The following is a 27,419-nucleotide window of genomic DNA, read 5'->3' as shown; positions in this document are numbered from 1 at the left end:
GACTTTGTAAATTTCATAAAAATAGTTACCTACCTTAATAAAATCTCTGAATATCACTTAAGTGTCAGATACTATTTGAAATGATCTAAGATGGGCTGCATTTCCCAAAATCATCGTAACCCTAAGTTGATCATAGCTTCTACTTAAGCTTATGATGCTTTTGGGAAATGCAGCCCTGGACTATAACATCACTGAATCAATGATGAACTGTCTTTACCTGGAAAATGTCATTTTTTGTTCTCTTGCATTACTGACACACTATTTTCCTGTTTAATATTGTAAAGGTGTTTTGACACAATCTGTATTGTATAAAGCATTATATTAATAAAGGTGACTTGACTCATTTTTTCATAAAAAAATAAATTACTATTTGACATTTATTAGAATTATATCACTTGCTCACCATTGGATCCTTTGTGATGAATGGGTGCCGTTAGAATGAGAGTTCACCAAACAGTTCACCCAAAAACTGTAATTATCCCCTAATTTACTTACCCTAATTTATGCCTTGCCATCCTATGTTTTATATACATTTCTTCTTTCAGACGAACTCAAATAGAGTTCCGTTAAATACTGTCCGGGCTCTTCCCAGCTTTGTAATGGCAGGAAATGTTGCCCAGGTTTTTGAAGTCCCAAAAAGCACATCCATCCATCATATAAGTAATCCATATGACTCTAGTGGGTTAATGAATGCCTTCAGAAGCAAAGCAATGAGTTTTTGTAAGAAAAGTAACCATCGTCTTGATTGATAGACATACAGTACAGACCAAAAGTTTGGACACACCTTCTCATTCAAAGAGTTTTCTTTATTTTCATGACTATGAAAATTGTAGAGTCACACTGAAGGCATCAAGGGCTATTTGACCAAGAAGGAGAGTAATGGGGTGCTGCGCCAGATGACCTGGCCTCCACAGTCACCGGACCTGAACCCAATCGAGATGGTTTAGGGGTGAGCTGGACTGCAGACAGAAGGCAAAAGGGCCAACAAGTGCTAAGCATCTCTCGGGGAGCTCCTTCAAGACTGTTGGAAGACCATTTCAGGTGACTACCTCTTGAAGCTCATCAAGAGAATGCCAAGAGTGTGCAAAGCAGTAATCAAAGCAAAAGGTGGCTACTTTGAAGAACCTACAATATGACATATTTTCAGTTGTTTCACACTTTTTTGTTATGTATATAATTCCATATATAATTCCACATGTGTTAATTCATAGTTTTGATGCCTTCAGTGTGAATCTACAATTTTCTTAGTCATGAAAATAAAGAAAACTCTTTGAATGAGAAGGTGTGTCCAAACTTTTGGTCTGTACTGTACATCCTATGGATTACTTGTGCATTATTGTGAAGTTTTTATCAGATGTTTAAACTCTTATTCTGACGGCAACCATTCACTGCAGATTATCCATTGGTGAACAAGTGGTGCTCAATGCTCAATTTCTCAATTTCTTGGTTGGCCTGGGTAGGGCTGCACAATTAATCATGATAGTCATCTTGTCACTAAAGCCGGTTCTGTGATTAGTAGTAGATCTCCATCACGTGCTTTCAGATGAAGCAGCATTTACTACACAGAGTCATAGTTTACTGACAAGATACACAATATCACATTCATCATTGCAGATGATTTAAAATGCACCATAATGAAATAGAAGATATTGTTCTGCATTAATGACAACTGTTTGATTAGCTTCTTAGTGAACTATTGCTCTGTGGAGTAAATGCTGCTCCATCTGAAAGCATGTAAAAACATCACATCCAATTACATGTTCCCTTTCAGTTGGTCACTCTCGACATCCATCGGATGACCAACTAATTGGGAGCTCACTTAGAAAGACCAATCTACTTCAAGTGTAACTAAATGAGCCAATACACATTGGCATGCAATTATTGCATCCAGCTGCCACTGATCACCGTGTAATTATAAGTAGGCAGCCGGTGCAGCGCATATTCAGCTTTTCGCTTCGGAGATGAGCGATCACATCATTCTGCTCCTGACTACTCCACTGAGAGAAGAAAACTGAACTAATCCAGTGCACTCTTTGAGAGCTCTTTGTGTTGCCGGTACGGCGCTTCAGCGGTGGGTTTCCCATGTCGAGTTGTTTGCACATATCAGGCTGCACTACCCCCTGTTTGTGTTGCAGGGGGCTATTGCTTCAGTGTGCTTCACTTAAAGAGCTTTATCCCTAAGAGAGCATTCATGGTTAATTCAAGTTAACAAAAAATTGCTGCCTCACATTTCTGGGCATTTAGCCCACTGAGGTGGCAGTTTTGGATGAGTCATCTTCTGCGCATGGTTTGCGCAGCTTGAACTGTGAACAAGGGCTCTGTGTAGTTAATGCTGCTCCATGTGAAGGCGAGCAGGTGATTGAGATTTACCACTGATTACAGAACCGGCTTTACTGACAAGATGCGTATTAACTATCGCATGCAATTTATCATGCAGCCCTAGTCTCTAGTGCTTAAAGCACTACAGCAGGGCCAATTTGAGCCTTTGCAGACAGTCGAGCTGAAGTTTCTATCAATGAAAACTCTGCTCCTGCTTGCATTGGACTACATCAAGAGGGTAGGGGACCTGCACACATTTTTGTTTGACAATTCCTGCCTAGAATTTTGGCGTGACGTCGAGAGTGACCTACTGAAAGGGAACATCTCGGTTGCATATGTAACACTCGTTCCCTAAAGGAGGAAACAGAGACATCACGTCCCATCACCAGAGCTTCTGTACCACTACTGAGCGGCCTGGTCACCGGCTCGGTTCCTCAGCGAAAATCTGAATATGCGCTGCACTGGCTGCCTACTAATACTCATGCTGTGATCATTGGCAGCTGGATGCAATAATCGGATGCCTTGTTTAGTTGCACTCAATGTAGATTGGTCTCTCTAAGTGAGATCCCGATTCGTCGGACATCCAACGTGACATTTCTGTTCCCTCCTTCTGGGAAGGGGGTTACATATGTAACCGAGACGTTTTTACTCCGAACTCACTTCATAACGTCAGTCGAGTGTTTGAAAAAAATCTTACTGTGAAATGTGGCTTCTTAAACAGACTAAGGCATGCATCAACCATGTCGATTAGCAATGCATTATTTTATACTTAATTATAATGATAATTATAATAAAAAATATAATAAGAACTCCTATATCGTCAAAGTTGTGTGCTTATTAGTCACGCTGAATCAATTAAAGCAGTTAAATCTTCTGTTTATTCAGCTAACTCTATAGGGATTTCCTGCATTTCTTCTGCGGGATGTATTTGGAGTTTCCACGCGAGGATGCCCTCTGGTCTTCAGATGGAGATTTACCACTGATCACAGAACCGTGCTTCACTGACAAGATGTGCATGACTATCGCAGCTTATGCCTTATCGTGATTGCAATTTCATTTAGATTTATTGTGCAGCCCTACCTGTGAATGTGTAAATTCTCAGCAAATTTTAATTTTTGTGTGAACTATTCTTTTAACTTATTGAGTCTACTCAGTTTCATTCATCATGGCACCAAATGTAGTTATTCAGATCTATTTAATTTTTTTACATACATTCATTCAACTTATAAAGTATATTTAATTGATTACAGACCTATAAAATGTACTCAATATTTTTAAGTATAAGAAAGCTACAGTTGCTGCTATATTGTTTGGAATATTAGTGGGTTTCTTTTTTTGATAATTTAGTGTACCTCTCTCTGCAACTTCCGTTTCTCCACTTTTAGCTCATCTTCCACTTTCTCTGCAGCCTCAGCAGACGTTTTATAGCGGCTCACCTGACCCTCCAGTCGAATTATCTGCCACATGACAGAGATTACAGATTATGCACAAAATAATGTCAGATAATATACTGTTTAACTGTTTGTACCACAATAGGAACAAAATTAACAGTGCATAAAGGAGGATTAGACTTAAAAAGAGAACATTATGAACTTCTGATGATTAAATTGCATGCAAGAGTACAAAAGTGTTATTTATATCAGTGACTAACGTTTTGTTCGAGTGCTGTGACTTCTTGCTCAGACTTGACCAGCTTGAATTTTAGGTCACTGATCTGCCTGTTAGCATCTCCTGTAGAAGATAAAAGTTTAAATAGAGTTAAGAGTTCAAATGAAAACATTACAAACCAGCCTTAATCAAGACCAGAGGAGCCCAAACTCGGTCCTGGAGGGTCGATGTCCTGCAGAGTTTAGTATTTTTACTTTAGTAAACTCTGCAGGACACCAGCCCTTCAGGACAGAGTTTGGGCACCCTTGATCAAGACTGATGGTGAATGAAATTTAAGGTTGTATCTTACTCTGCAGATCTAGAATATGAGGGTCCAGACCATTCTTTAGATCATCTTCATCTGTGCTTCCTGTTTCTTCTGTCCCATTCTTTTGGGTCTGCTCTGCAATGGCTTTATACTTCCGCACCTGCACATTCACACACAGATTAGTCATCCTAACAAAGTCCTTATGACAGTCATTACAGGTATTTCACAAGATGTTCTCCTACAATATTAATCATACACATATCAATGAATCACTTGAAAAGCATGAAATGACAAAACTCACCTGGTCGAGCAAACTCTCTCTCTCTTCCACCAGCTTCCTCAGTCTGATCTCTGAAAGTTGCAAATAATAAAAAAACAACTATATATACAGCACATGAGCCTCAAATTGGGCAATGTAACATACATTGTAACAATGTTTTTATTTTTATTTATTACAATAAAAGTTAACAGCCAGTTAACATGACAATAAATATATGTCTAATGCATGACTGGACTGCTGTTGTCATAAGAAATGACATATGTGTGTATTAATTTCTAAAGCCATTATTAGAATGTCTTTTTAAAGCTTTATTACTTAATTAATTTAATGATCAGAATTTCATGTTATCAGTAAAAAATGCCTACATATTAAAAATATTTTATTTATGATTAATATATCATTGTGCTTAAATAGAATAGTATATGGGGCTGCTATTATTATCATCATCATCACGATTATTATTACATTTGTATGTGTTAGGATGTGCTTTTTATTTGTGGTGTAGTATGAAGACAGTTACAGCATTTGTAAACATGAAAAAGTACACTTTTCTTTCCAAAACACAATGCATTTAATTGTATATGCATTTTCTGCATATAACACTGTATATATGTCTTCTACGAAAATATTTATTAGATTTTTTTTTAAGCTTTTTAATTTCAGAATATTGAAAGAATTTTAACAGCCTTTACATGTTCAAAAAATGTCTTGATCGGTCTCATTTGCATTGAAGATTTAAAGTACATTTGCAACATAACATCAAAAGATCAAATTGAGAAAAAAAATCAAAACAATATTGTCAAAAACATCAGCAAATTAAAAGGATTCTGAGAACAGTTATGACACAAAGCAGCTAAAGATCCTCTTCATCTTAAGCTTGGTCTTGTAGAACTTCTGTGTTTAATTTTCTATACTCAGTTCACTCACAGTGACTATTTTATTGGTTCACTGATATGCCTATTTATATCATCCAGCACTACAAGATCAGCATCCAATGCAACAGCTTCCTCACAACTATCGAGAAAGAACGCTGTGCCCTTGTGCTCTACTGGCATGCTATATGTGTCCTCCACAAACTGTAACTCTGGCCCAGCTTCTGTCTCCTGCTGGTTCCTGGATTGTGCATCATTGTCTCCTGTGGTATTAAAAATATCCACTTCAATCAGGACCACTTTCGTCAAGTATATTTATTACAATTATATGGCATACAGTTAGCGGAGAGAGCAACAGAACTAACCCCCCATGGGGTACAGAACAGAACCATTATATGCATACATAATTACAAGTTGTAAAACAAAACGTGATAGAGAATGCTTCCAATGAAGTGAACTGTATAAGAAGAAACAAAAGTCAGATTGGATTAAAGGTTCGGTTAGGTGGAGTTTGGGGTTAGAGGAGGGAGATAATTGCAAGCAGCGATACGATGGAAGAGATGCTGAAGAATGGGAATTTAAATAGACCGCTTGTCATAGGTGTCAACACTGGATTGGTACACGTCAGGAACAGCTGACTGTCGGCTGATGCTAGCTTGACTGACATGGCCTGCCTGAAATGCGATGCTGAATTTCTATCAGGAACACTTTTGTCAAGTATATTTATTACAATTATATTGCATACAATTTTGTGTAGGCGGTATGGTTATGTTCTGGGCAACACTCCACAAGCCTGTCCATGGAGCCATGTTTGGTCAGAGCAGGAAAAGTAGCAAGACAAACCCCCAAAACAACCATTTGCAAACCCCCCCCCCCAACACAACTGATGCAATTTGAATGGTCAGCGATGGGAAATGTTGGCTTAATACTATATTTATGGCGGAAGCATTGCCCCTACTCAGTAAGGGAGCATGCAACAAGCATGTTCGTTAAGCTGCTTATGCAAATATTTGAATGTACAGGGGGAAGCATACACCCCTAGCAGCAGCAGAAATGTAATACAATGGCATTTGTATATTATCCAAATTTAAGTGTCTAACATGATATTAAAATGCTTTGAGGGGGAAGCGTCACCCCAAGTTAGGCAATCGAGGATATGCAACATGCATGTAGCTTAAAATGCTTAAAGCAAATATATGATTGTAAAAGGGGAAGCATACAACTCCTAGCAGCGGCACGAGAAATATGTTACATGGATTTACTCTGTAAATTGCATAATTGTGGGTGGCAGTCTGGCAGGGGAAGCTATCTCCCTGCGAAAATATACTTTGAATGACTGTCATTGATATTACGGTTTTTATGTGTATAGAAGCCATAGAGCGATAAATGCGTGCTTCTAATACTGCATGTAGCAGAAATCAGCCGCAAACTCACACAGCTAATGAAAACATCAACCTTAGAAATAAACAACCGTGACATTTGAGATAATGCCGCTAAATACAGCAAACCCCAGTTGAAACTCCTACATGACTTTATGAACTACTTTACTTCTAAAATCGATACTATTAGCTACAGTATTGCATCAGACAGTCCACTATAGATCCCCTGAGGAACGGTTCCACTCATTCTCTACTATAGGAGAGGAAGAATTGTATAAACTTTTTAAATCATCTAAACCAACATGTCTGAAGTTTAAAATCATTGGTTACCCGTAAGCCAATCACATAACATTTGGTTATGACGAATGTTATCAGGCGGCTCAGTCACCTCAAACTTCCACTGTAAACACAGGAATGCTGCAAAAACAAAATCATCGAGCATAATACCGGAGTGAACACGGCAGTTCACAATCAAAATTATTGCCTTGCCGGACTTTGGCCTCCCCAGTTTCTCGCTAACGATCAGTAACATTAATTTATATATAAATTTATATGATATTTATATGATAAATTTATATGATAAATTTAATTTTTCCCAAAACCTGTCGGGACTCAGGAGTAGGGCCACAACTTCACCTCCATTCAAAATGTGAAACAAACACTCTTCTTGTTCGGAATATTCTCCACAACAGAGCGAACAGCATCCCGTGTCTCCGTGTCCATTTTTGATTTCCCTAACCTAAACTACAATCCTAAATTGACACTAAGCGTCTATGTCACGGTTCTCAGCCTGCCCTCTGTTCGTTGATTAACTGGCTGTTTTGGAGCCAGAGGAAAACTGGGAGATAGTTCGCTATTCTAGACTGAGTACAGAAGCGAACTGAAATTGAGCGGAATACCAATTTGAACGGAATGCATAGTTGATATAAAAACCTGGATGACGAGCAATTTCTTACTGCTAAATTCTGAAAAACAGAGGTGTTAATTATAGGACCTAAAAATTCTGCATTTAATAACCTAGAACGCTGTCTAAGACTTGATGGCTGCTCTGTCAATTCTTCGACATCAGTTAGGAACCTAGGTGTGCTATTTGATAGCAATCTTTCCTTAGAAAGCCAAGTTTCTAGCATTTGTAAAACTGCATTTCTCCATCTCAAAAATATATCTAAATTACGGCCTATGCTCTCAATGTCAAATGCAGAAATGTTAATCCATGCGTTTATGACCTCAAGGTTAGATTATTGTAATGCTATAATAATCCTCTATTTCCACTGCGTTCCCAAAACTTAGGCAACTTGATAATATCTAGAATATCAAAATCAACTGAAGGCAGCAGATCCTTTTCCTATTTAGCACTTAAACTCTGGAATAACCTACCTCAAAGTCAAAGTCAAAGAACCTTTATTGTCCCACAAGGGGAAATTGGATTTGCAGCAAATGCTCCACATAAACATACAACAACACTCACCAACAAAGACCAACCAGCAGAGAAGGAATTCACAATAACACCCAATGTACATAATGTGCAAATAAATAAATAAATAAAATACAGGACACGATCAAGTGCAAAAATGCAACTTGTGCAAGTTATTATAAAGTGCTAAGTGCCATTAAGGTGCCTCACAGCTGACGGAATAAAAGATATTTGCATCCTCTTTGTTCAGCAGCTAGGAACCAGATAGCCCTGCTCAGAGGGCAAAAGCTGAAACTCTGTTCTAAGGGGATGATCCTGTGAATGAGCTATGACTCTAGCTTTCCTCTGGACCCGTTTTATGTATAACTCCGCAGGTTGAACCTGACTTCTCCTGGAAATCTTGCTCGCCACTTTGACCAGACTACCAAGACTGTTTTTATTTGTCACGGAGAGGCTGCCAAACCAAGCAGCTATAGAAAAAGATAAAACCGATTCAATAAAAGCACGATAAAACAGAGTCATCTTAGCATTAAAGACCCATCTCTTTAACCTAGCTTACACATAAGACACTAATATGCTTCTAATATCCAAATCTGTTAAAGGATTTTTAGGCTGCATTAATTAGGTAAACCGGAACCAGGAACACTTCCCATAACACCTGATGTACTTGCTACATCATTAGAAGAATGGCATCTACGCTAATATTAGTCTGTTTCTCACTTATTCCGAGGTCACTGTAGCCACCAGTTCCAGTCTGTATCCAGATCAGAGGGTCACTGCTAACGCAATGCTGAAATTCATTAGACTCTGTGGGTTCAAACATAGATCTTCAGAGGTTTTAATGCCAGCATTGTTTTCGGCTGATGCAAACTTTACTGAGGTGGCCTGCCTGAACTAACGCAATCCTGAATTTCGTTAGACTCTGTGGGCTCAAACACAGATCTTCAGAGGTTTTAATGCCAGCATTGATTTCTAGTTATTTTGATTTCTAATCAGTTATTTTTCTCTGCTTGACCGTTCTGTGGTTCATATACTGTAATTTCAGATATCATCCGATTTTAAGGTTTAAATATTTATAGCAGCACATTAGGTGAAGTTTCTGCACTTGAATCTATGTATCTTTCATCTTCTGACCTGTTTGGTTAGGTTTTAAAAGTAGATTACTTCAGATAGCAAAGAGTCCAGTTTCTATGCCTCAGAACTTGTAGTCCCCTCTCTTTTAACCTTTTTTTTTTTGGGGGGGGGGGGGGGGGAATACAGTAAATATTTCCTCATTTAATAGATTAACAAAGAAAAAAACACCAAAAAGATTTCCCTGTAGCAACTGTGCAGTCTCACCATAGTTTTGAGTAATCTCTGACTTATGAAGCTCTACTTGCAACAATAATAAGATTGAGATGAAATGCCAGATGGAAAACACCTCTTGATTGGATTCTAAGAGTGAATCACAATTACAATTACATTAAAACAGAAAGACACAGAGAATAATTTAATTGATTTTGTTAAGCAATTGGGAGTTGATGTTGATTGAATTAAAGGCTGATCAATGAAGAGAGAATTCCAGCAGAGATACCATAGAAATATTTATTATATTTTTCAGTTAATGTTAAGTGGTATAATTTAAAGATGTTTAATATCTTCTCATTTTTTCAGCACAGTCTATTGTTAATACTATCTAGTGGCATTTCCATGTTTAATGCAGCTGGATTCATGTTTTATAATATATCGAAAACTGACTCCAAATTTAATTTGTGGACATTTAATTTTACTTATTTTTGGAGAAATTTATTTATTATTTAGTTTTATTATTTTCCAGTTATTTTTTGTTTAGTTATTTGATCTTTATTTAATTTAACACAAATCTTTACATTTTTGTCTTATTTATTTAAAAATTTTCACTAAATGTTTTCATTTAGTTTTTTTGCTTTTCTTGCAGCATGTTTGTAATGATTTCTATAATTAAATAAAACATTTCAAATCTGCAGCAACAAAATACCATAAAAGCATAATTGTAAAAATGCATATTATTTGACTACAGTTAAGCTGGATACTATACAAATCATCAACAATAGCTGATTTGTTTAAAACGCTTAATTATGTGTTCAAAAAGACCTGGTAACCATTTGTCTTACCTAACATGCTGTCTCCAGTTATAGCGGGCGTGTGAGAGTCTTGATTCAATCGGGAGGCTGTTTCCGCAACAGCATGTCCATCAATCGCCCGGTCTGCTAATTCCCCATTGGCCGTCACCTCAGATCCCTGCATAATGCCATGTTTCTGTGAAAGAATACAATCTGATGTCAATCTCCCATTTATTCCATTACTTTATAATGGTCCTTTAAACTCAAAATAATAATGCTAATATAATGACTGCTATTTCTTTGCTGTGATTGCCAGTATTCCTTCTATATCTCTACCTTTAGAGCATCCCTAAGCCGACAAACTTCATTCCTGAGTGCTTCCCGTTCATCATGGATAATGTCTGAATATTCCTTCTGCCTCTCTAAGGCCTTAATGTAGCCATCCGCAAAAGTGAACAATCAAGGAAAGGAAGAACAGAGGAGTAAAGGAAACATGTAAGATTTGGAAAGACTAAAAGGGTCATGTGACAGTATCAAGAATTAATAGGTTAATAAGTTAATAAGTATTAAGGGGGAATAAAAAGATTATTAAGTGTTAAAATACAAAATAATTTGATATGAGTAATGGAAAATGGCCATGGAAGGTTATTGTACCCGGATCTTTTTATCTTTCCATTCCAATGTTTCTTGGAGGTCAGCGATCTCTTTAATATAGTCCGCCTGCTTTCCACGAGACTGTTGAGCTTCCTGAGCCCCAGCCATGAGGGGAAGCAGTGGAAAACAAGGATAGGTCAAAGAATATTAAGAGGAAAATGTGAGAGAAGACAACAGAATAACAAACAATTCATCTGTTTCGGGAAGACAAAGGGATCAGAAGATCTTCAAATATTCCATGATTTACTGATGATGCTCACCGTCAGCAACTCTTCACTCTGTTTCAGTGTTTCCTTCATCTCCTCAAACTGGAACTTCAGGACATTGTGGGCATGACGCTCTCGCTCGAAGTCCTAACATACATTAAAAAATGTAAATAAAAAAAGTAATTGATAAAATTTTTTTGTTTGAATTCCTGATTATTAGTAGTCACTATCACAGTTATCTGAACAGTAGTCATTCTATGATTTCTCAGAATTAAAGGACCACTGCATACTGTGACTTCACAAAGATCATCTATGTTTTTTTTTTTTTTTTTAGCAATCTACTTATCATCTAATGCTCACATTAATTATATGTGTGCCCTCCTCTGCTAACCAATTTAGTATGGAAACCACCCTAACTGTTTATGAAATACTATATTTGTTCATAATATAACAGAAAACACTGCCACAAAGTTGAGTTATGATTAGTCTTTACACTTGAACACACAAATGTCAAACTGACCTGATAAAAGTGTGAATTTTGGGGTCTTTTATCTATTTATTATTCTTGCATGTCAAAACTTATATGTGAGCCTCTGCAGCATTAATAATACATTTCCTGGTCATAAGTTCTGAAAACATAATTCCACTATTCTAATTATTCATGAAAGGGGTCAGAATTATCCTGTGCACTTCATATGGAATTTTGACTCACCATTTTTGTCAAAAGTTTTGATAAAAGAAATGTAATAATAATAAAAAAAACAGCCCTTACTCTGTTTTTCTCCTCACACTCTCTTCGTGTCTCACACAGAAATTCCTCCAGCTCCATCAGAGTGTCTCTCAGTGTGTCCACCTGATACATCAGATTTGTCTTCTCATTGTCCAGCTGAGCATTGGACACCATTGCCTTACGGTATTTCTCCTCCACCTCCACCAGGGAGTCCTGAGACCAGACAATCAAAAATGTTGAAATTACATACAGAACATGGTCATTATAACACAATATTATAAATACACCTTCAAAATGACCTTCATTTCCCGTATGGAGGCCTCAGTGTCCGCTGAAATCGAGGTATCACAGCTTCCTCTTCGTGATAAACCTCCACCAAGGGATGCTAGAGTTGCAGCAGAGAGGGTGGAGGCTGTCCTGGACCCCTGGGGGTGTAGTTAAAATATTTACTTGGTCTGGTGGGTCACTCTGTTGTGGTATTATCTACCATGATGTTTGTGAATCTATTTAAACAACCCAAAAGTGTTCCTACTCACCTTTTCCAGGAAATCTGACCTTTCCTCCACCTGTGTGAAAAAAATTAATGTGTTCAGTAGATGCTACATTGAAAAAACATCTAGATTTCTTATATGTCTAAATTAAATGACAAAATGCTCAGGATCAAAAAAAACACTGGGCTATTTAGAGATATCTTCCATGTTTTATCCACTAGAGGGAGCATGGCACAAACAAGATTCATGCAAATTCCACATGAGACTGAAGATTTTAGTGAGAGGAAGAGGATATGCAGAGGAGCAAGAGAGCAGGTTAATTTTTGCCATGGATCTTCATATGCTACAAGGATGGCAGAGGTGACCTTGAAACTGCAGAGCTAAAGCTTGATCAGTGATAGGAAAGAGAAGCTCACCACTGGACTGGCACGGGCTGAACTCGCCCTAGAAGAGGCCCTGGAACTGGAGCCCAGGAAGCCATTATAGTCTGAAGGCTGAACAGAATACAGGCATAGAGAAAAATGGGATGAGGAGTAGATGTTAGCAGGAAGAGAGAATAAGGGAAAATATATAAAAACTGACAAGTGTAAGGACAGTCTCATATACACTACCATTCAAAAGTTTGGGGTTAGTAAGATCCTTGATGATTTTGGAATAAAGTTTATTATGCACATATAGGCTTGATCAAAAAATACAGTACAAACAGAAATATTGTAAAATTACACTTTTTTTTTTAAAGAAAACAATAAATGCCTTTACTGTCATTTTTGATCAATTTAATCCATCCTTGCTGAACACAGCGTAAGTTTCTTTCAAAAAACTGTTAAACAGTAGTGTAAAACCAAGCCCATTCTGTAGGTCAAAACACACATTGACATACACATAACGTTAGTGGGTTTCTGTGTGTGAAGGAGAGTCATCTGTATGACTACAGAACAACCATACTTTGACCACACAAAAGACAGAAAGAAATTTAATCCAAGATGATTAGCCATGCTTTACATACAGTACAAACACCACCCGTCCCACTCTCATTACTAGGGGAAAAACAGCTCCCAAACTTTACTCAGAGAAACTTCAAGACATAAACAAAGACATAAACAACACCTAGTCAAGCCTGTGGTCTGAAAACAGAACCATGCAAGACGCTCAACAAGCCCACAGTAGCATCGGGTATCAGGTCATGCCATGGTCAAAGAGAGAGGTCAAGTTCGGGCCTTACGCCTCTAGCGCTGGAGCCACTGAAACGCCTAGTGGCAGAGTATGAACTCTCTTCATGCAGTGACCCCTGCAGACAGAACAGAACACCTCACCATACTACATTCACCTCATATACTTGATATCTCTCAAACATAACCACGAAAGACACAACAAACACTTTCAAAAGATGATGAAGACCCTTAAATGACTACTTGTTTTATCCAAAATTGCTCACCACCATGAAATGAGATCTAACAGGGCTGCTATCAATCAGGGGAGATGTACTTTAAACACATCAAGGACAGGAAATGCTCTTTACATACAGAGGAGCGCGAAGAAAGCTTCTTTGCATGTTTACAGAATGTTAACACATTAGCTATCAACCTTAATACACTCTGATGTACTCTGAGCACTTATGAAATGACTTAACAGAGAATTGATTGCTGCGTTAGATGTCTGAGTAAGAGACTTTGGAAGCCAGAGACTTGTCAACGTGTAACCAAAGAAGTTCTGCGTATCAGGTTACTAAACTGCATGCAGGTTGCATGAGGAATTGAACACAGACAACATGTCCCTAAATAAGAGTCTAACAAAAAATGAAAATTCTGTTAAGATTTTGCTAAGGTTTCGCAAACATAAAGCTAGAGACAGAGATATCTAGCAGAATGTCCAAGCAGCTCTTTTCTAGAATGGTCATTGTGAAAATGTTTTCTTGTTAACTGCACTGTAATAAATTATAATCAATTAGTACATTTAAAATATTTTTTACTTTAAATGTAACATTGAATATCATACTACAGTTAAAATTATAATCAGTTACTTTACACATCCTTTAATGTGTTACTAAACACATTAAAGCATGAAAAAAAGATTAAAGAATTGTTTAAATTATAGAAAAAAAAATTAATGTCAATTTTCATGTTACCAAGTGCATATTGTGCATAAAGTGTTAATGAAAGTGTCATGAAAGTAATCTGTAATTACTTTTTTATATAGGCCTACTATTCATATTTGAAGTACACTACAAGAGCACATTCAATGTAGTGAAGCGCACTTATTTGTTTAAAGGGAATGTATGGGGAAAGGGACTGTGTTGTTCATTCGCTTTCATTGTATAGAAAAGAAAAGTTTGAACATTCTACTAGATCTCTCCTTTTGTGTCCCATACACACACAAAAAGAAGGTCATATGGTTTTCAGTGACAACAGAATTTCCATTTTAGGATGAACTATATATTTACGTACGTTCATTCATATATGTGCCATGTATTCACCAAAATGAAACAGAGTGACCAAATGATCTAAATGTAAATTTGCATGCAGATGACAACTGGAAACAAACCCTGTGACTTCTTGAACGAGGGGGGTCATTAAAAAGCGCAGAGGGCTAAAAACAAACAGAGAGAGGGGGAAGAAATATATGCTCATAGCATTGCATTCAATACTACACATTCTTCATGTAAAATAAATAATCTCTCTCCTAAATACTAATCAGGTAAAGCACAACATTTTAAAACAAGTTGGTAGAGACCACAATAATGACAGCTAACTTTTGCAGATGCCTTTGTTATGGAAGTATTTTCTATACATTTTTAATTTCCAATAGTTATTTAAAAATTTTACAGAAATGTAACCCTAACCAAATAAATCAGCTCCCAGATTAATCACAACAGTACATTTGACTGAAAATTTTCAAACTGTATACTGATCAATCCTCATAACACCCCATAAAACACTGAGATATCTTGACATTGTTTATTTAAGATCTGCACAGTATCTTACTACAGCTTGTGAGTGGTTAGATGTTGAGTGTTTCCTATGGAGTTAATGTTAAATAATTGATGTTAGATTAATACTCCAACTGAAAAAAAAAAACTATGTTTTATATGGTTATATTTTATTTTGATTGTACTGATCTGATATCTGATCTTTTGGCTGTATGAGAGAACAAAATGTTATTATTAATAATATTATTATTACTACTTATAAGTGGACTTTGACTGCTTTAAGTAAAGTAGCATCAGAAAAATGGCAAGATATGAGACTTATAATTCATTATAACTATGAGCAGTATAATCCGTTGTAAATGTTGATGCAACATGTTCATTGTGTTATAAAGTAGCATACTCTTAAAAGCTATAAAAACAAATAAGTAAATATTATAATATATTAAAACTGTTCTAATGAACATTCATGAGATGATATAACATATTAAAAGTTTTTTTATAATGCGTTATGCATTCATTATAATGCCTTAAGAATACCCTTATAATGTATTATAAATATGGGCTTCATAGAAAGTGTTACCATGTCTATTTTTAAATATTTACTGTAATATTTGCATTTTGCCTATAGGCATTGGGCTACATTAATTTAGAAGATACAATTCAAAACTTCACCAAATATAGAATCTAATTTTAACATGCTATGATTTGAGATTCACTAATTCTAATTGTGAGTTCTACTTACTTAAGCCCACATTTACCATTGTTACGTAAATTTGTACAGCTGAAATTGAGAATTAATGGCTTTTTGTCTGAAAAATGTAACGTCTCCATTCCCTCCATCAGGGAACGAGGGTTACGTACGTAATCGAGATGTTACATTTTTCGTTATGTCGAACGACATATGGGGTCTCACTTGGGTGGCCAATCATCTCTGAGTTTAAGAGAAAACGCCAATGAAAATTGGCTAGTGGATTTAACATACCTGAGCCACTCCCCGTGCCAACGGGTATAAATAGGGCAACAGGTGCATCCACTCATTAGGTTTTACGCTGAGGAGCCGAGAACGTGTCCCGGCAACAGCGACCGTTTCAAGGTTGTGGCATGGGGACATAACTTCTCCGTTCCCTCCATCAGGGATCGAGGGTTACGTACGTAAAAGAGAGGTTCCCTATCTGTCGGTCACTACGAGTTATGTCGAACGACATATGGGGTCCTATGGAAAATGCCACAACCTGAACACTGTCACAACCCTGTGGCGCCTCAATTGTCTGCAAGACCTGGCGTAACCTGGTCGTAACCTTCCCAAAGCCCCAGCGCAAATTCACTGACCTTGGTACCGAAGGGGCCAAAGGGTGAGTACATCGCTGCTGGAGAAGGCCACGCTTCTGTTCCGCCCACACAAAGTTAGTGGAAGGGATTTCAACCTTCGGTGAAAGATTGCTTCAAATCTTCCCTATTTGTTCTTTCAGCTTGGCAAGACAATGGGGAAGCGAGCCTAGGAACAGGCCGCTATGGAGACCACATCCTACCCGTAGGGAGGTGACATGTGGAGATACTGATATGGACTGACCCAGGGGGCAGTACTACATATGGAAAGGGTCTCTGAGGCAGGTCCTACCTTAGAGTAGGGATGGAACAGCTGCCAGAAGAGACTGACAGAACGGGTCTGTCAAGGGAAGATACAGGGCTTTCGGTATGGTGCACGTGTGTACCAAATGACCGAATGCAATATTTTGTGTACGGAACATAGGTACATTTTCGTGTTTCCAAACGAACATATTAAGTGGTGGAAGTCTCCGCGTTCAGCGCAAATCCCGCCCTGCAGCTGATTCTAAGGCCGGCGAGACAATGGCTGTGACACGTTTCTGCTGCGTGTCAGTTGCGTGACGGCTGCTTTGCATTTTCTGTGTCTTTACACACCAGAATCGTGCCTGACGTGGCGCTGGCGCTGCTGCTACTGTAGGAGACATAGAGGGAGGCCGCCAACAGACCAGGATCTTTTCTTCACGACAACAATATCTATACTTCATGTTGAGCATAAATATAAAGCCTACTGATAAAGGACATCGTCAACAGTATTGACGGCAAAATAGACTATGTTTGACAGGTGCAATATGCCAGTGTGTCACCGGCCTAAGGTATTCAAAAGGCACCACGCGAGTGTGAACATCACTACAACTAGGAAAAAAATGATTGTAATTCAAACGCAGCTCCCGTCGGCATTTAAAGAGACCTTTGCTCTTAATTCCGATCGGTCCAACGCAATAACGAAATCTGAGGGATTGGTAATGCTGCACTGTAATCATAGTTATTTATATTTTTCATTATATTTTAGTATATGATATTGGTTTGAGACTTAGAGTATTTTATTTAGTGGAGAACTTTGCAGCAGTATTTTATTTCTTATTTTTTTTTATTTTATATATATTTTATTAAAAAGTATTTTTTTAAAGTGTAAATAAATTGTTAAAAAATAAAAAAGTTTATAGTAATAAACAACCTGCAGTTTAATGTTTGCATTTGTTTCCCTTACTGTACCGAAAATGAATCGAACCGTGACTTTAAAACCGAGGTACGTACCGAACCGTGATTTTTGCGTACCATTACACCCCTATCGGGCATGTATCCAGGCTGGGGTCTCAGGACAACGTGAGAGTAGGCCGGCCCGAACACAAGGTACTCTTCACTTACCAAAAATGCTTGGAGGTCCCCGACCCTCTCTGATGGAAGTGAGCGCAACCAGGAGCACTGTCTTGAGAGACAGGAACTTAAGCTCAACTGAATCCAGTGGCTCAAAGGGACCCCTCTGAAGTCCTGCCAGGACAATAGAGAGGTCCCAGGAGGGAATCAGGGGTGTCCTAGGAGGATGTAACCTTCTGGCACCCCTCAGGAACCTAACGATCAGGTCATGCCTCCCCAGGGACCGGCCGTCCACTGCATCATGATGGGCTGCAATGGCAGCCACATACACTTTCAGGGTGGAGGGTGACAGCCCACACTTTAACCTTTCTTGCAGGAAAGAAAGCATGACTCTGTCCGGGCATCTCCGGGGGTCTTCTCGGTGAGAAGAACACCAATTCGTGAACAGAGTCCACTTCAGAGCATAGGCCTGCCTCGTAGAGGGGGCTCTAGTCTGAGTGATAGTGTCTACCACCGCTGGTGGCAGATCACTTTAGTCTGCCGCGTCCCGTCCAGAAGCCACACATGGAGGTTCCAAAGATCTGGATGTGGGTGCCAGGGGGATGCGCCAGGGAGGTGCTGTCACGAGGAGCATGAGTTCTGAAAACCAGGTCCGGGTGGGCCAGTAAGGCGCAACCAACAGTGGGAGGACTCGTGGGAAGCGAACAGGTCTACCTGGGCTTCCCCAAATCGACTCCAGATCAGCTGGACCGTCTAGGGACGCGCCGGCCCCGTAGAAAGGCAAGGTCCGACCAGGGGCTGAATCGGCGGCGACACATCAATGAGACTCAGGAGTACAACCAGTGCTGAAGTGGTCTCATATGGAGCAACCCGAGTGGCTTGACTGCGGCAGCGGATGCCATATGCCCCAGGAGCCTCTAAAAGTGTTTCAGTGGTACCACTGTCCTGCCTCTGAAGGAACTCAGGCAGTTCAGCACTGACTGGGCACTCTCGCTGGTGAACCGTGCCATCATACTCACTGAGTCTAACTCCACACCGAGATGAGAGATTCTCTGCACAGGGTAGAGCTTGCTCTTCTTTTGGTTGACCTGAAGCCCCAAATGACTGAGGTATGAGGTATGGCCATAATGAGCCAGTCGTTGGGATAGTTGAGGATCCTGATGCCCACTTCCCAGAGTGGATCAAGGGTGCCCTCCGCGACCTTCGTGAAGACACGGGGGGACAGGAAGAGCCCGAAGGGGAGGACCTTGTACTGCCATGCCTGACCCTTGAATGCAAACCGCAGAAACGGTCTGTGGCGAGAAAGGATCGAGACATGAAGTACGCGTCTTTCAGGCCGATCGCTGCAAACCAGCCCTGGGGCTGAACACATTTGATAATGCATTTCTGCATCAGCCTCTTGAACGGGAGCTTATGCAGGGCCCGATTCAAGACTCGCAGATCCAGGATAGGCCGAAGGCCACCGCTTTTCTTGGTTACGATGAAGTAAGGACTTGTAAAACCCTGTCCTCATCTCGGCTGGAGTGACGGGCTCGATTGCATCCTTCGCCAGCAGGACAGCAATCTCCTCGCGCAAGACAGAGGCGTCCCGTTGTGTTGGATGGCCCAAAAGGCATCGCGTTCCGAGTCATCACGGCCACACTCCTCGTGTTCCCAGAGGAACTGGCCAGAGACGCATGGAGAGGCGTTGCGTCTCCTAACAGCAACCTCTTGACCGCTGGCGAAAGGGGGCGTCGTGGGTGAGAATAAGGAGGCAATGCGTCGCTCATTGTCAACCCACGAGCCTTGCATCTCAGAGGAAAGGGAAATTGCTCTTTTATGAAAAAGTGGGTGCCGTCGGCCATTGGACCAGTGGTGGAACAGAAGAAACAAAAACTGTGGATTCTCCACCCGGCCCTCCTCCGGGGGAAGGAGTGGTGCTGTCTCCACCAGCTCCTGAAGAGCAGTCTCCCACATCTCCGAGTTGCCTGTGTCAGGGCCGCTTAACCATCTTCCTAGAGGACTTTGCAGCCGGAAGTGACACAGGGGTGCCGCTCTCCTGCACGGGGCTCGACGCGCCAGCCTCGAAGAACTCTCAGCATGGGGCGGAGCTGGTGTGAAGGATGCAGGGGTGTGCCCACGGCGACTGCCCGCAACGGAATGGTGGCAACCGGAGGATCACTTCGGGGTGAGATGTGCTATATGGCCTCAGTCTGCTGTTGTTCTGTCAGGAACTGCTGACCACAGCCCCTGACAGCGTTGCCACACAGGACAGCCTGGGAGATGGGAGCATCGAGAAAGTGCACTTTGTCAACGTCTCTCATAAAGACCAGGCTGAAACAGAAACGGCACTACTGGACCACCAGAGTGGAGATCGCTTTCCCGAGGGACTGCGTCGTGACTTCCGTCACCTGGAAGAGTGAGGTCAGTCGCCGTGCGCAGCTCCTGCATTTGGAACCAACCTTGGGTTGGTTCTACCCTCATGCATTTGTTAAAGCCTTGGCTTGGTGAGTTTGCAGGATAGCCATGGCATGCAGGGCAGAGGAAGCTTGGCCCGCAGCACTGTAAGCCTTGGCAGCGAGAGCGGCAGGCAGCTTACAGGCCTCGGGTGAGAGGCGCGGACTATTCCTCCCAGTGGCAGCGTTTTGTGTACACAAGTGCACCGCAATCACACTCTCCTGCTGGGGAATGTTGACGCACCCCTAGCTGCCCCGCCATCGAGGGTAGTGAGGACGGAGGAACGAAATGAGCTGCTTCCGGCCATAAAAAGGGGCCATCCACGACTACATCACTTCCCCATGCACATCCGGGAAGAAAGGAACCAGAGCAAAACGCGGTTGTGAGCCACGCTCTACACCGAGAACCAATTGAACAGCCATGAGCACTCAGGGCTGGGCGGTGCATTCACCTCTATCCTGATGCTCACAGCTGGGTCCAATTCGGCAGTGGCGACAACACCCGAGGGGGGCAGCCCCACCAAATCTTCATCCACAGTGGTCAATAGCCCATCCCCGATGCTGCAATCGACATCTGATCCCCGGCGGCAAACTGAATCAACCGTTGGGACTGCCATAAGACAGCCCAGCAAAATCACCCAGCAGCTGCACAGGACAAACACTGTGGAAGGGGTAAGAGGTCCTTGGGGCGTGGCCCGGCGGAGAAGCTCTCACTGTCACCTTCAAATCTCCCAGGGCACTAGCCAGCGGTCCTCTGCTCGTGGCAGAGAAACCAGAACGGGTAGTGACAGAGGGGTTTGCTCCTTTCCCTTTAAGAAAGGAGAGACGCGATCGCATCGTTGCCAAGGTCACACATGCAGTGCATGCATGAACCATCCACGAACGTGCCTTCAGCGTGCTGAATGCCCAGACACGGAAGACAACGCTTGTGGCCGTTGTCAGAGAACAGGAAACGACCGCATCCAGAAAGGACGTGGATGAAACGGCGTCTTTAAAAAGACGCAAATTGTCCATGATTTGCTCTTTTAAGAAATCTGCTCTCTTAGTTGAAGCGCCCAGGAGAATCGCTGAAAGGCACACCATTGTGTGTGCCGTACCGCCAACCAGAACAGCTTCCCGACACACAGCAGATGAATGGCTTTGTCGAGTATAACAGCTTTCATACAACCACTCGGCTCTGAAGCAAAAATCTAATGAGTGGATGCATCTGTCGCCCTATTTATACCTGTTGGCACGGGGAGTGGCTCAGGTATGTTAAATCCACTAGCCAATTTTCATTGGCATTTTCTCTTAAACTCAGAGATGATTGGCCTCCCAAGTGAGACCCCATATGTCGTTCGACATAACTCGTAGTGACCGACAGATAGGGAACTGAAATGTTGCTAATGTGGCTGTACCTTAAGATGTAGTGCTAGTTTCACTTCCTGATTAGTGTATTTCACAGTGCTATTGTGTAACGTAGTACTTAAGAATTTATTTAAAACAAGTGTATTTTATTTTACTTTACCTTACCTTACCATACCTTACCTGACCTGACCTGACCTGACCTGACCTGACCTCACCTCACCTTACTTTACTTTACTTTAGGATGCTTATACCATCACTCTGTAAAGTATATAGATTTTTTCATCAAAAATTCCTATGAAATGACCGGGGAAGGAAGAGCAGTCAAAAGGAAGAAAGGGCTATAAGATAAAACAATGGAGAAGATAATTAATACTAAAGAAAGGATTAAAGATGAATTGTTGGGGATTGTGAGAGGGACAGACCCGTCCATTTTGTAGTCTGGCTGAAGGCAGACTGCTGGTGCTGCTGCAGAGATCTGTGTGGTTGCCCTGCGGTAAGCAGAGGAGGACAAAAGGACAATGTGAGAATGAGAAATGAAGAAAAAAATAAATATATGAAAGTAGCTGAGGTGACAGATTGTCGCACAAGTGTGTTTCAGCAAGTCTGAAAGAATGAAAGAGGAAAGAAGCAGTGACAGTGCTCTTTGTGCAAAATGCAGTTGCACAGAATCTTGATTCCTTAATCAGTAATCAATTCCGTCATCGATACTTTTTTATTAATTTTGTTTGTTTGTTGCGTTTGGACAAATGGTACATAAAACTTTGTGATTTGTGTAAGACCTTTTTAAATTTTTATTTTAAACTATTGGTTGGTTGTATTAAGTATTGTAAAACATTTCATAGTTATGTGCACATTTTTTTGAGAAAATTATCTGCATTTGTAATTTGTATGAAATGAATGAATACGTTCAATCTGTTTAGGAAAATTACAAAGTATTCAGATCACTGTGTTAACTTTTTTGAGAACAGTGACATGAGTTTGGAGAAATGTGCAAAAATCAATTGAGAAAAACTGTAATGAAAAAAGGAAAAAAAGCAAGCCCACACAAGCTCTTTTACTACATAACCACCATCATTTTCTGTGCATGGTTGATGCCAGAAACATTAGTCATTTAAGTATTTCTATTTATTTGTTAGAAGATTAAAACAAAGTTAAAACCACTCTTTTTATTAAATTACAGAAAATTACAACAAACGCAGGAATTTTTCTTTCCATTATTTTAACCTGGAACCTTCAAATTAATAACCACTTAACTACCACCCTTTGATTTTGAGAGGTAAATGCTATAAACTGGCATAAATGATGCAATGTTCTTTTTTTATCATTCTAATGACATCACAAGTATACTAACCCTCAAACTGCCCCGACTCCCAACAGACATCCGCTCCTCATCATCTGATATCTGAGACAGGAAGACAAAGAAAACAAGGAGTTGAGTTTGTGCATTGAGTAAAAAATTCGGTATTTCTAAGCTTACTGCTATAAAGAATATGTAACCAATACCCCCTAGAAATATGATATAATTAGATGAATACCTTTCAACAATGCTTGCTTTATCAGTTAAAACTTTTTTTTTTTTTTAATTTAAGTATATTTTCCATTGTGTGTGTGTGTGTGTGTGTGTGTGTGTGTGTGTGTGTGTGTGTGTGTGTTTGCACCTACCAAATGTTATGGACAAATCTAAATTTAGACACACAAATCTGACAAAAATCTCATTTTAGTGATATTCTCATTTGTTGAAAAAAAAACCCTGTAATCTTAATTTAGCTTAAATAAGCTTGTTCTGTTGTAAACAATGGAAACCTTTAAGCACTGCTCCAGACTACATGAAGAGATGTTGATAATCAGATGTACTGTATGTTTGAAAAGGAGGTAAGTCTTTGTATCATCTAGTTACATCAAGATTAGTAGAACTAATGTTCCTCCAATCATTCAAAATAAAAATAAAAATTCAGAATCAAACAGCCCTTATTCTTTGTAACCATATGGAAATTAGATTGCAATTTATTTTTCATATTTTCTTCTCTTTAGTGACAGTCTTTTTCAACATGATCGCAAGATGAAAACGTACCTGTGGGAACTTTTTTGCAAAAAAAATAATAAATACCGCCATATGTTTCTAGACATATTCGATGTTAAATGTCCCCTTAGTGGCACTAAAAGAGTGTTTGTTTCTTTCCCCTGGAACAGATAAACGTAGATATGGTACATTTTATGTGACATTGGTTTTGTAAAGTGTCACCGCAGTTCTGACTTGAAATGTCTGTTAAGTGGCGCTATAACTCTTAATGGCCACGGAACAAGCCTGTCACATCCGGAAAGTGAAACACATGGAGCTGTAAACATAACATTGTTATTGAAAATGATAAAAAAAAAAAAAAAGCTCACTGTTTTACCACCTCTAATGTTAATGTAGAAATAGAAACTGCAGTGATATTTAATTATTGGTACGTATTTCACGTCTTGCAAAAAAAAGTTCCCACAGGTACGTTTTCGTCATGAGACAAGTTAGGTCTTTTTTGACATAATTAAGATGAGTAAGGTTATTTAAAATTTTGGTTGATGGACATCTGAGGTCTAAACAGCACAGTATAAAACTGAACAAATGAAATAAATGGAAAAGAAAGTTACAGAAGAAATTAAATGTACATAGTAAGAGCGTAGTATTAAATAAAAAGTGAATGAAATAGAAGGATGAAAAGCAGAGGGAGAGATACAGACCGAGGTATGTCTCCGAGAGTGGCGGGAATACCGCTCACTGTCCTCCTGAAAAGCAGAGCAGGAAAAGGGGACAGAAAGCAGGAAGTTTTAGGTCAAAAGGTCACATGATTATCAAAAACTGCAAAAATTGAACAAAGCATGCACTGAGAGATTACGCTGTCTGTCATATTACGGTTTATTACAGGGCTCAGACAGGGTGTCTGGAGGGGTGGGAGGGGAGGGTTGAGTACTTTAAGATGTGGGTCACGCGACCGCCCTATAATCCTGCTCTATGTTATGACCACCTCTGCTAAGCCCTAACATGTCATATGGGCTTCCTGCCCCCCACTGCTCCAGTAAAGCCTGTGAAATGAGGATCAGACACAGACTGCATAAGAGACATGCAACATCAACCAATCACATTTCATTCTCTGAAGGACATTACGATAGTTAACTGCATTCGGGACCTGTGCTGAGTGAATTTTCTAATGCGAATTCTATCTTTGGTGGTCTACTGCATGCGGCAGTGTGGTTTAATGACAGGTCATACCATCCACTGTTCAATATGGCCCCATTTGCTGTCCAGCCCATAGTATTTCTGGTGCAGAGAGGAGGAGAGCAAGACGATCAAATGAGGAAGGGTTATGAAAGTATAATGAAGGAATAGGATATTAAAAACAGGTGTGAAAGAAAACATGGTTTGAATGTGGGACAGGTCCTGTTTCTTGTTCTTCAAGCTTAGGTTATATTTCATATAGGTAAAATAATGTAAAATAATACAGTTTATATTTCTAATGAGCAAATATTATTAATGTAAGAAAGAAATGAAGAGTATGGAGGGACAGATCTTACCTTTTGGGCTTGATATATCTAAATAAACAGTGGGGAGACCAGGATAAATAGAAAGAAAGTAAGACAGGAAGAGAAAGATATAAAGAGCTTGAAGAAGAGTAGAAAGTTCATTTGTAAATAAATCAGAATAGGTATAAAGAATTTAAATCTAACAAACAAAAAGATTTTTATAATCCATACAGAACCAAAAACATTCTCAAAAGCCTTTTAGAACATGACCCTGATTCATAATGACAACAAATTAACCCTTAATGGTCTTATTGTTTGTATGACTGTATGAGTCCCTAAATGTAACAGCATCAAATTTATTTTCTTTTTTATATTTTTATGTTAGAATTGGGTTAAAACAGTCTTTGACTGGACTTTTATTAGACACATATACTACCAATAAAATTTGGGAGTCATTAAGATTTTCTTTTATTATTATTTAATAAAAAACATCTACAAATATTTTATTCAGCCAGAATAAACTGATCAAAAGTATTAAAGACTTCTTTCAAGTAAAATCTCATTGACTCACTGACACTGACCTTTAAATGGGATTATGTCATAAATATAAATCGATACATATATGAAATGTTTGATACATTCATATCAGATTCTCAGTTTACTATTAAAGAGTAGCTATTTTCTAAGGTAAACATCAGCACAGACACACACACTCACACTCACACACAAAAACACACACACAATGATCCATGATCACATGCGCCCCACTTTTTTTCCACATGCTTAGTAAAACCTTCTTATGAAACACAAGAATATTTATACACTCTTTTCTCTGCTTCACAACTCATGCACTTTAAGATGTTTAGAAAGTTCAAAGGTTTAAATCATGAATAGCTGTGTTTCTGTTCCAGTTCAGTTGTGAGAGTGGTACTGTTCTTTAATCCTGAAGTGATTTATGACAAATAAAGAGAATTCACATCATTCAAGGTCAGAGGTTCTCATTCCTGGTCATGTTGTAATCCTGTTCTTTTTTTTTTCATGTCACTTTTTGTTTATTAGGAGTGAGTGATTGAATCATTCACTAAGCTGACTTGTTAAAAAACACTTATTCATTAAAGAAAGAAACAACTCTTTGTTGCAACTATGTGCGGAACGAGACATGTGATGCTTGGTTCTCTTTGGCTTCATTTGAGTTTTTTTTTTTCAATGACAGAGCAAAAAGAGAGAAAACTGGCCATGTTGTTTTTGAAATATAAGTTCTTGCACTCTTGCTTTCATGATTTTGCTTAAATAAAGAGTGAACTACATGTTGTGCAAGTGTGAAATATAGTAGTTATCATCTTATGTAGAACCTTACAGGCCATTTGTAGATCCTAAGAATAAACAGTAGAACTGTAACAGTCTGCTAAACAGATTATCTCCTGACCTCTTTCTGTTGCCTCTCCAATTCCTTCATACGGATTTCTCGAGCTTCTGCCCGGGCTGCCCGTTTAGCTGCCAGTCTTGCCTCTGCCTGGTAGAAAGATATAGAGAAAGAGAGGGATTCAGAGTCAGAACCAATCAAATAGAGAAAAAAATATGCATAAACATATAAAACTAACAATAAATAAATCACATGTACAAAATGCACTTGCATCTACATTTTTCTATTAAATATGAAAGTCAGTACTATTTACTGTACCAGAAAGGCTACACAGTATGACACAGAAACCTTTTCTGCTGGAGCTCTATGCACACCAAAAGCTAAAACTGAAGTTGAGGAGAGTTCTTGGAGTGTAATCAAATTAAGTAATTCACAGGCTTCTATTGATTTATCCATTATAATGTAGTTTTAATCTAATCATTGACTTCAACTGCAGATGAATGCCAGATTTGAGGAGGCGGAAGGCCCATGGAAATGAGCACTGATCAGCAGCAACAAGATTAAGAACCATTAGAAATGATTATTCTACCTGTCAAAAAAATGGTTTAACTATGAAAAAAAAAAAAAAAAAAACGATGGTCCAGAGAAAGTATAATAAGTATAAATATATAACCATAATAAGGGTCATTAATATACTGTAATATCGTAAGCTGTAAACAAAAACAAGATTTCAATTCAAATCGCTAATCATTAAGCACACACACACACACACACACACACACACAGACAGGCAGTGCCAGGAAGGAATAGCTCACTCACTGCCTCCAAGCTGTCATTTCCGGTCAACATGTGAAACCCAAAGGATA

At 39.4% G+C, this 27,419-nt stretch overlaps 1 protein-coding gene across 17 annotated transcripts in view; it reads right to left on the bottom strand.

Annotated features, from left to right (window-relative positions):
* lrrfip1b (leucine rich repeat (in FLII) interacting protein 1b) overlaps positions 1 to 27,419 on the bottom strand; it is a 41,835-nt gene that overhangs the window by 1,429 nt on the left and 12,987 nt on the right. Inside the window, exons 2-21 of one of the 17 annotated variants that reach the window (XM_059571358.1) lie at positions 26,617 to 26,703; positions 25,242 to 25,259; positions 24,940 to 24,987; positions 24,411 to 24,455; positions 23,041 to 23,091; positions 22,112 to 22,177; positions 14,883 to 14,927; positions 13,564 to 13,629; positions 12,758 to 12,835; positions 12,387 to 12,416; positions 12,150 to 12,275; positions 11,893 to 12,063; positions 11,175 to 11,267; positions 10,915 to 11,007; positions 10,597 to 10,689; positions 10,312 to 10,456; positions 4,536 to 4,585; positions 4,277 to 4,394; positions 3,971 to 4,050; positions 3,672 to 3,776 (exon numbers count right to left, since the gene is read on the bottom strand). In XM_059571358.1, coding sequence (XP_059427341.1) covers positions 3,672 to 3,776; positions 3,971 to 4,050; positions 4,277 to 4,394; positions 4,536 to 4,585; positions 10,312 to 10,456; positions 10,597 to 10,689; positions 10,915 to 11,007; positions 11,175 to 11,267; positions 11,893 to 12,063; positions 12,150 to 12,275; positions 12,387 to 12,416; positions 12,758 to 12,835; positions 13,564 to 13,629; positions 14,883 to 14,927; positions 22,112 to 22,177; positions 23,041 to 23,091; positions 24,411 to 24,455; positions 24,940 to 24,987; positions 25,242 to 25,259; positions 26,617 to 26,703 — 1,608 coding nt within the window. Of the gene's footprint in view, positions 1 to 3,671; positions 3,777 to 3,970; positions 4,051 to 4,276; positions 4,395 to 4,535; positions 4,586 to 4,666; positions 5,650 to 10,311; positions 10,457 to 10,596; positions 10,690 to 10,914; positions 11,008 to 11,174; positions 11,268 to 11,892; positions 12,064 to 12,149; positions 12,276 to 12,386; positions 12,417 to 12,757; positions 12,836 to 13,563; positions 13,630 to 14,882; positions 14,928 to 22,111; positions 22,178 to 23,040; positions 23,092 to 24,410; positions 24,456 to 24,939; positions 24,988 to 25,241; positions 25,260 to 26,616; positions 26,704 to 27,419 lie in introns of those variants that run through there. The other 16 variants (XM_059571362.1, XM_059571360.1, XM_059571359.1 and 13 more) reach the window with 16 other exon arrangements.

Source organism: Carassius carassius, chromosome 17 (genome assembly GCF_963082965.1).
Source record: "Carassius carassius chromosome 17, fCarCar2.1, whole genome shotgun sequence".
NCBI classification, from domain to species: domain Eukaryota; kingdom Metazoa; phylum Chordata; class Actinopteri; order Cypriniformes; family Cyprinidae; genus Carassius; species Carassius carassius.
Note: the sequence above shows the minus strand (reverse complement) of the source record. Positions and strands in the feature narration are given on the sequence as shown.